Source organism: Colossoma macropomum, unplaced genomic scaffold (assembly GCF_904425465.1).
Source record: "Colossoma macropomum unplaced genomic scaffold, Colossoma_macropomum, whole genome shotgun sequence".
Taxonomy (NCBI): domain Eukaryota; kingdom Metazoa; phylum Chordata; class Actinopteri; order Characiformes; family Serrasalmidae; genus Colossoma; species Colossoma macropomum.
The window spans coordinates 4,083,463-4,097,229 of NW_023495267.1; the positions used below are offsets into that span (position 1 = coordinate 4,083,463).

The following is a 13,767-nucleotide window of genomic DNA, read 5'->3' on the forward strand; positions in this document are numbered from 1 at the left end:
GTAAGTTCCTAGGGTTCACTAAACATCAGTGGAGCTAAAAAAAAAGACTAAGAAAAGCCCTTGAAGTCTTTTCTTCAGACAGTTGTGTTGGGGTCCTGAGCCCCTGGGTGTTTAGCTGGAAGAGGGCAAATTGGAGGTGGTCCTGCTGTGTATGTCAGTTATGGTGAATCCATCTGAGGCAACAGGCACTGAGTATGACATCACCCCCTCCCCCTTAGGGAGAAGGTCAGAGTCATTAATTAGCAGGGCAAAGCAATTAGAAGCAAGCGATGCCATATTTTAAAAAAAGAGTCAAACCAAATGATTTGATTTATTCCGTGTCAAAGGGCAAAAAAAAAAAAGTTGTTTACAGCAGGAGAGGTGTAATTACCATACAATCAATCTTAACAGAGCAAACTCTCAAAGGAGAAACGGCACAAATACAGGAACAAACAACTACACACCCTTATGTTTCAATCCCGAGAACGCCCCTGAACGACTACGAGTCTGAGAAGCAGCTCAGTATGACGTCTTTTTGTTCGTTAAGAGTGAAAATGCACTGGATGCTGGTCCTAGACCTGAAAATCCTGCGTGTTGAGACTAAGTTCTCAGACACCTTAGTAAATACCTGATAAATTAAACGAGGTGTGTTAAAGCACAGAAAAAGTGTAGTACACTGAGCCTCTAGGACTGGGGTTGAGAATGACTGACTATGGAATCATATTTCACTACAGAACTCTATCAAATCTTGTAGATCAAATACATAGTTTAATGTTTTCCCTACTCTAAAACACATGGTTTTTCAAGAGCCAAATCCCATGTGTTAAAGCAGAGAAAGAAAAGTACTGAGCTGCGAGAAGCAGGAGAACAAGATCTGTAACCACTTTTGGAAACACTATAGATCAAACCTAACCAACACAAATTCACTGAAATTCTCATTTTCACTATACCATGAAGTACCGTGAGACTTTGATTTGATTCTGTTGAGATCCATCCCCATTCTGTTTTTTTCTCCTGATTGTTATGTCCTTACTGAGTCCAGTTTATGGGTGAGAGATGAGTGAACATTTCTAGGTTTCTCATACAGATCAGGTCAGTGGAGGTGGATACAGGCTAGATCATCAGATGGGTGGCACCAATCATGGATGAATGTGCTTCTCATGTGGACTAAGGTCAGAAGCAGGAGGCGAGAGAGCTGCCCGTCAGAGAGACGGCCAAAAGAGTCAAATAGTGACTCACAGTATAGAGAGCGTGTGTGTGTGTGTGTGTGTGTGTGTGTGTGTGTGTGTGTGTATACAGTCCATGTACTACTGGATCCATCCTGTACATTTTCCAGTCACCGTTTCATGTTGCTAAGACGCACAGTCTTCTCCAGCTCAAACTGCCGCTGGTCCACTCTCTCCAGAAAGTTCTTCCTCTCCACATACCTAAAGTAGCAGATAACGCAAGACAGCCACAGTCAGCACAGAGATATTACAGCATGCTGTTTTAAAGAGTACAGACAATACTTAAAGGGGCAATCTGGCCTGTTTAATGTGTTATTTGATGTGTTATGCAGTATTCTGTAGTATCCCATTGTATCACTCAGCCTCACCGGCTTAAAAGAATTTATTCTTTTCATGTTTTTGTTCATCAAAATTCTCTACCTTGCTAACTTTAGCTTTGAGCTTCTTGTCCTCCTTTTCATTTATCATTTATAGCTGTACCCAAAAGTTTGGGCACCCCTGGTCAAATTCTATTTGGTTGATTTTCTAAATGAAAATAAGTTTACATGCTGTACAGAGAACTCACTTCAAATACAACCATGTTGTCTGAGTAACCCATTCTCTCCACGGCAGATGATTATCTGAAGACAATTACTACACTTATATGGCTGCGATAAGATAAGCTTTCTTGCAGTAACATTAGCTATTAGCTATCTGCTGATAGGATATTCACCAGCTTAAAGAAATAAAGTTCAAATCAGGCCAGCAGGTACAGGTACTGGCCCCAAGGCAGTTGTAGTTTCCTGCCAACTTCAAGATCATCATCAATAGGGAGCTCGCCTAATTTTTAACCTGGAAAATCTTACTTAAGAGGCACTGCTGCAGGATGTGAAATGCATGTATGAAACGTATGAGCTTGCAGTGTCATGTACAGGCACAAGTTTGTATTTAATACAGTGGGATGGTGGTAAATACATTTTTTTTTACTTTTCAGGACACAAAGACACACATCCATACCTCTAGTGTAGAGGTGGGTGGGGTGTGCAGACCTCTTATGCAACAGCTTCCTGTCTTGCCTGTCCTTTCTCCTGTGTCACTGAGCGCGTTAGGGAGGGGCTGATGCTATATGCAGAATCACTGTTATGACACAGCAGCTCTTCAATGTCACTCCTCGTTGTGGGGGTTTTCTGCAGCACTGCACTATTTACTGTGTCCTCTCCACACAGCCTTGGGCCTGCAGTCAGCTCTATTGATAGCAGACAGTGGAGGCTTAGGCTATGTTCACATTACAGGCCTGAAGTAACGTGTAAGATTTTTTTTTTGCAGCCACCACTCAGAATACCCCACCGAGGCAGGTTGGAGTGGAGGGACAGTGAAATGGCCGATGTGCTTGATATTTTGGGAAATATGTCAATCCAGCCCATTGTACAAAACCTCCTGAAATCTAGTGTGGATTCAACAGTTAAGTTCTATTCAGTTCTAATATACCTAAATAGACTGTCTGACAAATGTAGTTTTGCATCTAATTGTAGAATGTTTTGTTGCTATTCAGAACACATTTAAATCATGCACACAAGATTATTGACTTAGGACCCACGTGTGCCCATTATCAATCAGGGCAGAGGTCATTCAGATCAATGACAGATACGGGTCATGTACAAAAACAAATGTGAACAGTCAAAACAAAAGGATTGGAAAAAAGTTAACAACAAGGTTTGTAAGGAGAACATTCTTATGGCCCTCTAAACACTGTTTGGGGCTAGTTTTTACATTCTACACAAGAAACAGAGCAAAAAGGGGCCGATTTATATCACATCAAATAAAGAAACAGAGATGTTCTAGTCTGAGTTGTTATGTAGGGTTTAAGAGCACTTAATGGGAGCAGCTAAAAGAAAACTCATGGAGCAGCTGAATTTGCACATGGAGATGAGAGGCTCTTGAGGAAAGAGCGAAGATATGTTTTTTTTGTGCGTTTTTTTTTTTTTATAACATTAGATATTCTATTATGGCCCTGAAAATGCTCAGTGGACTGCACCAGCTGTGGACATTGAGTTTGTGAAATGTGTATTTTATATCAGCCAGATGACAGTGAATACAGACTCACCACATGTGTCACAGTGTAGTCTGGTATGAAATGTAGCTGATTTATGAAAGGACTGGACCAATCTCCATCTGGCTTCTACACTTTTTTCCCCCCACTAAGACACAAATGTCTCTCTTTTTTGAGCAAGGTGTCCAGTATTTGACACTGCCTGTCTAATATTGCACACCTTGCCTTCTTTTGAAATTTTACAACAAATTTTTTGATTTTCACAGTCATTTTCAATTACAGAACAAAAGTGATGTGGGAGCTGCTGTGGTTTAACCATCGAAATGGTGGCCCTAGCATCAGGAGGTTCCTCGGTGATGCCACAGCCATCCGTAGTTGTGAGTACAAAACAACATAACTGGCTTCGATCTATCTGTGAGGGATGAACCGCTCTCCCTTCACTCAGCACAATACTAGTCAACATGATTGGACACAATTAAACTGATTAAATTTACTTACCCATTCACATCAAGTTTATCAAACATTCTTTCTTGGTATTAAGAACAGATTTTAGATTTTATATTCAAGAGGCTTTTTTCCCCAAACTGTTGTGAAAAGCACATGTTGAAAATCTTTTGACTCAAAGGTGATTTAAAAGTAAAGCATATTTAAACACCTGAAAGATCTGAGCACTGATGAGTGGTGATATCACAAGGAAATTATTGTCTCATTTCCAAGATGGTAGTTTTGCCAGTTGCCTTCACAGAGCAACTCGGAGAAGAGGGACGCTGATCTACAATTAGAAAGATCGGTCCACCATCATATTCAGTTCATCTGAAGTTGAAGAGCACTGATGATCCAGAATCAGTAGCTATGTTCTAGGCTGAATTCGGGCCTGTGGGCACCCAGTGTGGGACCCATGAGCAAATTTAGTGCTATTTCAGCCTCCAGCGTGGGCCACCACGCCCTCCACACCCTCTGCCGATGCTCCTCCCAAACCACATCGCTCCCAAAGAGACAGGGAAATGGAAGACCAGCAGCAAGCTGCAATTTGGCCTGTCAGAAGAGTTTTATGTTGAAGTCCCAAAACAGGTTTTTGGGGTAATTTTGGGGTCCTTCACCACAGTCTACTGAAGCTGAGCTTGGAGCACATCAACACCAGACAATAACAAATCTTTGACCAATGATAGGGCTGCAACAATTAGTCAGCAAAGCTGATTAGCTAAAGACATCATTTAGGAAATAGGGTTGCATCGACATGTCACTTATTTAAAAACAAAAAAGGGTCTATTAAGGTCTACAACAGTGTTTCCCAACCCAGCAATCAGGGCCCCCATGGACATTCCTCCTTTTTCTTTCATTCCTGTGGGAAACACTAGTCTATAATATTCATATATGCATGAAGTCATTCTGACAGACTGCCGTAACAACAGTGTTGCACAATGTATTGAAAGTCCAACTCAATACTCCTAATCCTTGATACTTTTGGTTCTTTATTTAAATACGCTAACACTGTTTTGTTTTCTTTCTATAGGCAAATCAAACTGTGTCCAAAAAAAATGGTATCTCCGTTGTGCTTTTGAGCCAAACACAACAAATTTCATATGCATTTTTTTTAGTTTAGCAATCATGTCGAAAATGTCTGAATTGTGAAGGCGGCAAAATGAGATGGAATTCATGACAGTTTAATTAGTTAATTAATCAAATAATAGTATCACGTATCAATTCTAGAAATAAATCATCAGTAGACAAGCTGCTCTATTTGACTATTGGGCTTCGACACACATCTCATCAGGCCCTGAAGGGGTTAAAAGCACCACTGTATGAGAGGAGGGTCTTGGCGTGCAGCAATGATGTCATTGTACATCAACATCCCCTGGAGAACAAAATCTATTCCCATAACCCCCAGCTTCAAACCCCACACCTTTCAGTACAGTTCACCCAAACCCAGGAGCATCACCAGATCGACACAAAGGGTTTCCCCTGGAGGCGTGAGATCAGTCTCTACACACAAACACACACGCACACAGCAGTAAGCTGGGTAACTATGGAGACCTGCGAAGATAGGGCTGATCGAGGGCTTCCAGATGGGGAGATGAATGGAGACATCAGGCAGCCCAAGGGTGGGCACAAAACTCAGTAAAGCACCAGCATTCCAGCAAACCACCCACAAGAGCTCACATTTGCTAGCCAGTACAAGCTAATTAATCTGCTGGAATTAGTGAGAAGGTCAAGGATAGAGAGAAGGCCAGAGCTTTTTACAGGTACTTTAGAAAGGAGAAAGGTACTTTCTAACATACAGGCTTTTGAACCATGTTTGCTATATTATATATATATATATATATATATATTTAAAAGGTTTAAGTCACATATTGCTCTTACAGTATTTAAGGTGACCTGTACCTCATTGCTTATCGATACATCTTTATCGAATCTTTTGTAATTTAATATTACCAGCTGATATAAAGGACCATAATTTAACGTACAAACTCACTATACAAATTTGCTCTTCATTTATTCACTTATCATTCACTTATTTTTACCTAATTTTCTCCCCAGTTTAGTCATGACCAAATTAACCCAATGAGATCAAGCTGGACTGGTGAGCACTCTGAGTCACTTGCAATCTCCCAAAAACAGACACAACGCTTAGATGGTTCTGCCACTTGGAACCCAAATTTGTCATCTTTGCCTTTGAAGTGTTTTCATACATAGCCTAGCTCATAGACGGTGTCATTCCGATTAATGTGAAATAAACTATTAGGGATGGGCATGAGTACTCTGTTAACTGTTTGAAGTGCCAGTATTGAAACACTAAAATCACTATTTGGTTTGTTACATTCCATCACAGGGAGAGAACATATACAGGCCAACAATTCGGTGAAACATCAATTTTATGTCGGAACAGGACTGTAACATGAGAGTTTACACGTATTTGTGAGTGTGTATGTATATTACACTTTACTGTGCATTAATGTGTGAACATGCTTAGTCAAAATGTGCCTTAAAAATAAAGTAAAAAACAAAGCTTTTTTATTCCTACACACTTATTCTACATAAGCTTTACTAGAATACCCAATAAAATAAACAGATACTAAGCTGAGTTTTAATCTCTGTATATTTCAGTAGCCACACCTGTTTCTACCATGTAGCCATGGAGTCTATGGAGTTTTATAATACCTTAAATATGATTTGTTTCACACTGTGCTGTAATTTGTGTTATAAGATTATATACTCTGTGGTGGTAACCCTGTATGTAGGCTGTCTCAGTAAGAGCTGTAGTCAGGGTTCATTATATATTAAAAGAGTGAGGGATAAAACATCGCAAATGGTGCACAGGTGTTATTACATTCGCCTGTTTGTTTATTCTATTTTCCTACTCTTTTTGAAACGCTGTCAGGAAGCAGGCCAGAGACTTAAAGAGAAAAGACACTTAAAAGAGAAAAGCTGCTTTATATACAACACACGCTATGGTGACATGGCTCATGTAACGAAAAGTATAATTTAGTGCTACCAGCTGACTTGCTATGAGATCTTAATACTTTTTTGTTTTTAAAAATCAAGTAAGGCTGTTTGACTTCTTTCCTGAAGTACACAAAGAGCCGACCCTAGACACGTACCATTACTATGAAATCATTCCTGACTTCATATTTAAACACAGTAAGATTATCTGTCTAAAATATGCTTTCTGTGGTTCATAGTGGAAAAGGATATTTTAAACATGAACTGGAGGAGTTTTTTTTAATTAGACCTGATGCATAAACCAATACTGACATTTGCAGATCTGTACAAGAGTTAAGCCACTGATTTCTACAACAACAGGACACTTCGTACACTCTGCAGGTTAGACTTGGGTCAGCATAAAACCACATCATGTCAGTTTCATAACCATTTTTAAAACCCAGAGATAAGCAAACACTACAAGCACACACACAAACATTTATTCATGTATGTATGATTTGTTGCTTTGCTGCCTCAGGACCTGGCCTACTTGCAATCGTAGAATAGACTATATAATTTCTTTCACACCAGAGAGTTCTTGAGGAGAATGTGAGGCCATCTGCTAGAAAGTCAAAGCTGTAGAAGTGGACCTTCTAACTAGATAAAGATCCCAAACATACCCAAACAAGTAAATCCACAAAGGAATGGAGAATAAAAAGGAGGGTCATGAAATGGCCTAGACCAGGGGTTGGAAACCCATATGTTAAGAAGAGCCATTTTGTCCTTTCAACAAAAATCAAACCATTTATAAACATTTATGCAGGGTTATGTAAGTTGTCATGACAAGCTTGTATAGGTGTACATGTAGGCCATGTAGCTTTAAGAACAGGACCCTACAGTAAAGTGTAACGAAAAATGTTTCCAGATAAGGAGTTTCACATTTGGGTATCCATAAGGGTTAATCATTGAATATTCAGTTGACCACAGATAAGAGGGGGCTATCATTTTTTAGATGATGGCACTGGAGGTTATAATTTGAAAACATGTTCATTATTCAAAAATATCTGAGGGAAACTGGTAGGTTTTCATGTTGGATGAGTAATGGAAGCTTCCTCTTCAGAGGAGCTAATGAGATAACACTAACCAGCACAATGTTGGTTGCTCATGAGGACTAGTAGTTGCAGCAAATTAGTAGAAAAGTATATTATTCATACTCACAATACTGTCACATTTTACAGTCCTGTTAAAACATAAAACTGACATTTCTCTGAATAGTTAGACTTTTTATTTTTTATTTTTTCTCTGCCTTCTCATGATGACATAACCAATACTCAAATACTGATTTCAGTATTTGAATACTGGCACTTGAAAGGTCACCCGTGTAAATTTTAATAAAAAGTTCAATGGGGAAAAAAATTAATCATAAAAATCTACCAACAATTTCCATTTCCACAGCCTACATCAGCAAACTTTCTGAAACACTCTAAAGCATAAAAAATCCTTTGGATGGAAATGTAGCTGTTGTTGGACAAAGGTCATTGTGCAGTTCAGCGTAGGAAGTGAGCCAAAGGTGTGCATGTGTGCAGCATATCCATGAAGAATAACCACACGTGTAAGCGTCTGTTTCCATAAGGAACAACCACAGGTGTTCCGGATGCCAAAGCATGTCTCTGTGTAGGTGAGCGTAAGCATGTGTGGGCTGAGCACGAGGATTTAAGTGCAGATGTGATCCCACACAACCTTCTTAGGTGGTTAAAATCACTTATATATCCACAACACAGAAAAACACTGTGTTAGAACATCAATGATGGTGAAGCACCTCTCACTAACGCATGACATAAGCCTCTCTGAGCAGCACATGCTACACACTTACATACAGCAGAAAACAACTTAATTACAGGCAAACACAACCAAAATAGTGTTTCTCTGTGTGTTGGTCCGCACATACTACTTACATGAAAACATGTAATTTCCATAGCCTTGCTCTGCCTCACAGAAGCGCACTCTATACAATTAAAGGCAAACCCATAGGATCACTTCATTACAGTACACCACAGGGACTGTCACATTTAGAACGATACCAAAGCGCTTAATATAACTCACATCTCAGTTCCACTTCCACTCAGCCTTACCCACTAAAACTCACATCATCTCACCCCACCACAGATACATCTAGACAACAACAGATGTTCCTCCTCCTGCATGAATGTCAAAAAAATATGCTCTTTAAACCAATTATCCACTTCTTATCAGAGCTGGGGTCAGCCAAGTCCAGAATCTCAATGCTACTTTTTCATCCACTTCTTATGCAAGCAGGAGCTGGACCTGAACTGACCTCCATCCTTCTATCTCTGGCCTTCCAGCTCTCATCTAAAAAGGTTTGGCTTAAATTCACCTACTTTGTGCTGTTCCTCATCGCTGCTCTCCATCTCCCTAAACCTCCAACCAAAAGGTCAATTTGTTAAAGGAATACTGCAGCTCTTTTCAACTTGACCCCTATCTGCTGCAACTTCTGTACCATTGATTACCACATAAGTTTGGAGTGTTTTCCTGTCAGTGTTTTCCACACGTAGGATGTGTTTATAGTCGTCTATCCAAGTATATTTCAATTAATTTATAAAAAAATAATAATTAAAAAAAAAAGGTTAGAATTTTTATTCATCCGTGAACAATGTGATTTAGTTCCAATTTGCCTAGTTGAATGAATGCCTAGATGCAGCTGTGCTACTAATGCATCTAATATTTATTAACAGATGAGTGCTGAGAAATATTGTAACAAGAAGCCCTGCTAGGAAGAGGAGAGAGTTACAGCACAAGTATCCTAATGTGTGCAAATTCATGGCATCAGTGAAGTACTTTATGGTCAGTGGGCAAGCTTAACCTTACTGAAATACAGTCAGAAGAACATCTAACAGATTGTGGGTACAACCTACTGGAGCCAAAAGGCTGAAAATTTTAAATAATCTTTACATCCGTTTTAGGCACCTGAGAAAATTAGAAATAAAAAGCTATTCATCTGGTCAGTAAGTGTTTAGAAAAACATAAATAATAGAATAAATACAATTAATATTAATAGAAAAAGTAATGATTTTACAATATCATTTTTTTTTAACATTTAATGATTTCCAAACTTCTCTTTGAGGAAGCTTAACATTAAGTGTTGGGATCATCCAACACCTGGTTTGGCTAATAAACCATTCAGCTTCGTTTTTTGGCCAATCAATGCTTCAAATGAGCTGGTTATGGATTTAACAAATCCATGTGATGTCTGGGGGCTTCAAGGAGAATTCTATGTACTTTGTTTTAGCTATATTTATGTTGCATCTATTCAAATGATATATCATACCCACTTATTGCCATACATAACACTTTTGTAAATAAATGTTAGTGATAGTAGAGACAAATTATTATAAAATACTGAAAATGTAATTTATACAGGTTGTGTAACAAACATATAAAGACGACACTGCCTGTCCTTAGAAACGACTGCAAATCCCAGTGGCTTGAAACACAGTTGTAGAAGCAATTGGCCAAGAATTCCATAAATTACTGTTTGAAGTACGGGACTATCTGGCACAATTTCAGAACAACAATCATTAACCAGACAGGCCTTAAGATGACAGACTAAAAGAATGTCTAATCAAAGTTGCTAGAATGAAGATGGCATTCTTTTCTAACTTCAAGGAAACATCAAAATTACATTCTGTGATAATTGAGTGCACACAACAAATACTGCAGAAAAAGATTAGATTGAAAAATATTGGAGTATTCCTTTAAGCCATTCCAAACTAACTGAAATTAGCACGTTCAGAAGCTCCCAAGACTGCTGAGGTTTGGTTCCAGCAGCGCACTCTATACAATTAAAGACAAGCCCGTAGGATCACTTCATTACAGTACACCACAGGGACTATATGTCACATTCAGAACTGCACCTAAAAGCTTAATATAACTCTCAGCACCACAATTCCACTCAACAAAAAAAAAAAACGTTCTTTAAACCAATTATTTACTTCTTCTCAGAGCAGGGGTCAAACCAAGTTAAATTCCAAGAGGAATTTGTAGGCTACTTTTTCATCCATTTCTTATGCAAGCAGAACCTGAATTGACCTCTGTCCTTCTATCTGTGGCCTCCTATTTTTCCTCTAAAAGGTTTGGAAGGAGATGGATAGTGAGATTACGAAAGGCATGGAGAAGCGCAACCTCACAACAGCACTCATTCCCTGTACTTTAACAGGGCTGTTAAAAAGTCCAAGTACAGGGTAGAGCATGTTAATAAGAGCAGAGGTGCAGTGAGTTCAGAACGGAGAACTACAGGGTTGCTGGTCTGAATCCTAAGTGGTGCTCCAGGTGATGCTGACTCAGAAAGTGAGCATTAATGGGTTTATCACTTAACTGAACATGGTTCTACATCTGAGGTACTTCAATATAGTCCCTTCTCCAAATGAGCAGTCCCACTGTAAGTGTACTATATAATAGTCTTTCTTTGACCAAACTGAGATGCACAAAAATAAGCCTAAATTAATGTTATCTACTGAGGAAGGCTGCTTCTATAGCTTCTACACCCAACTTGTCGTTCTATACATATTTGCCATGGCAGCAACATGGCCAAAGATACAAGGGCTAATAGGGATGCAATCACAATATCCAGATGCATTGTGATATACTGAATCGTGACACACGTATCGTCATTGGTGTCATATTCCAAGCTATATTATAGTTGGCAATAAACCTACTGTAGGGCTGGGACCATTGACAATAGTCCTAAAATCAATAGGTTGAGGTATTTTTTTTTTGTCTGTAAAAATTATATATGGCATGATAAAACATTTGTTGGCCCCTTGGGTGCAAACGTAAACCATTCCAGACTTTCTAAATATAACAGCAATCAAAATATTGACATTTATCAATAATTTTGTCCTATTTTGTCAATATTCCATAATTTCTTATCATCTTAGACCTCCTATTTGCAGAGGCTGGGACCCTGAAGCTGAGGAAATCCGAAGGACTCACCCCTCTTTTCCTCGGTTGTGGATGGCCAGCTCATCAGTGATGCCCTCCTCAGTTTTGAACGCATCCCAGTCCAGCTTGGACTTCTCCAGCGTGCTCATTTTCTGCTTCTTGGCTCCGATACGGTTCAGGACGCTGCCCATCCCTGCTGGCCTCTTCGCACTGGAGGAGAGATGGGAGAATGAAAAAGTCAAGAGGGGGCGCAGAGGAAGCTTTTCACCAGAACAAGGAGCTCAAAAATCTTAAACTTAAGTGACCCCGACATAAAAAGGGCTAAATCAAAAATGTCATAAAAGACAAAAATCTCAAATGACACTGTCGCTGTACATCAGCAAAGAGGAAATGGCTTGAATGCATCAAAATAATGGTGGACAAAAATGCAGAAAGCAGAGGCCAAATAGAAAGACACAGACGGAAACAGCAGAGGGAGAAAGTGTGTGGAAAAAATGGAATAAGCAATGATCAAAACAAGCAAAGATCAAAACAATCGTGGAGCTATTTCTTGTGCTGCTCGAACAAAGATGTCCATTTTAAATGATACAGAAGTCATCTTGACACTGGTGTCGTGCTTGGCTGGAATAATGAAATGTTAAACGATCTGTGTCAGGAAAAAGAGCTGAAGCCATCACAATGGTGGGGTGCAGGGCATGAGGCAGTGATTGGTGGGGGGGCGCTAAAAGAAAGTGGGGGAGGGGCAGAAATCTTTTGAGGGTGCTGGAGAGAGTTTCACGCTCAGGTGAGTCATACTGGAAGTTCTTTCATGAGAAACGGGAATGAAAATGACCAGAGTGCAAGTGTGTGTGTGTGTGTGTGTGTGTGTGTAAAAAGGGTGTTTTCCTGCAAGGTACTCCACCTTCATCCCTTTGTAGACCACAACAGAAGGGAAGTGACACTACAAACACCAGAGGGTCTAAACACGACCTCAAGGAATTCACAATATGCATGCAGCACTCAAAAGACTGCCACAAATTAAGTATTCATTTTAACACTGCTTATTAACACTGCAGTCAAGATCACTAGAGGCAAGCTCGAGTCAAGATCAAGAATATAAAAATAAAAATAAGAAAAAAAGGGGAAAAAATTAATTTGCAATTTGTAGTTCATTGTACAGTCATTATTACTTACAATAATACACATAATACATACTATGGTTTATCATTCGTTTAGCATAATATAATACTTAATACTATATAGCTTAAAACGTTATTAATTTATATAATATTAAAGTCTTTTTTTCCCCCAAAACTAATATATGTATACACACACACACACACACACACACACACACACACACACACACACACACACACAACAAGCAAGCCCATCCCTCAATAACAGCAGAGCAGCAGTCTTCTAAAAAGACAAAAAAAAGAGGGGAAGAAAAAAAAGAAAAAAGGGGACAGGAAAAGCACACTCATCGAAAGCGTATATTACAAGCTAGTAGCTAGGATGTTACCTTGAGACTATATCAGTTAGTGGCTAGAATGTTTGCTTATTGATAGTACATCACATCTGAGCACATGGCTGCAGTTGCACATACCTGCTCATCTCCATACACGTCACCCTCCTGTCAGTCATGGGAACAACAATTAAACAAACAGTTTGGTGCTTTGCGTGTTAAATTGCGATTTTATTTCCTATTCGTTTTTTGTTTTGTTTTTGATCTTTTGTAACATTGTTAAGCACAGCTTTTATTTAGTGCTTCTACTAAGAAACCTGTCTCAGTGGATCAGGAAAAACCCCACTGTGTCATTTTTAGCCTGAAACGTTGTACTTCTATAATGTAAAACTGTCTAATTACCTGAAAATGCAAACCCTTACACACAAGGCACATTTTCAGGAATTGCTTACTTTTCTACTGTACTGAAGCAGTTTTTTTCAGTATTTCCTCAGGCAGTTTCAAGAGGAGCCACTGTTCTGACAAGCTTGAAGAAGATACATGTATGAGATGGGAATACAAACATCGCAACAACTTCACAATTTATATCTGTCTAGGAAACAAATTTCAAGCACTTGACCTGTGCTTAAACTTAACTGGCAATCAATAAAGAGCTTTTGTGCACATTTCTACTGTATGATTACAGCACTGCAATATAATATTTACCC

The 13,767-nt window shown here is 39.1% G+C and overlaps 1 protein-coding gene across 2 annotated transcripts in view; it reads right to left on the minus strand.

The window, feature by feature from the left end:
• Positions 1–291: 291 nt before the first annotated feature.
• cfdp1 (craniofacial development protein 1) overlaps positions 292–13,767 on the minus strand; it is a 36,744-nt gene continuing 23,268 nt past the window's right edge. Inside the window, exons 6-7 of one of the 2 annotated variants that reach the window (XM_036561719.1) lie at positions 11,665–11,823; positions 292–1,406 (exon numbers count right to left, since the gene is read on the minus strand). In XM_036561719.1, the coding sequence (XP_036417612.1) occupies positions 1,316–1,406; positions 11,665–11,823 (250 nt within the window). In that variant the 3' untranslated portion in view covers positions 292–1,315. Of the gene's footprint in view, positions 1,407–2,022; positions 2,431–11,664; positions 11,824–13,767 lie in introns of those variants that run through there. The other variant, XM_036561720.1, reaches the window with a different exon arrangement.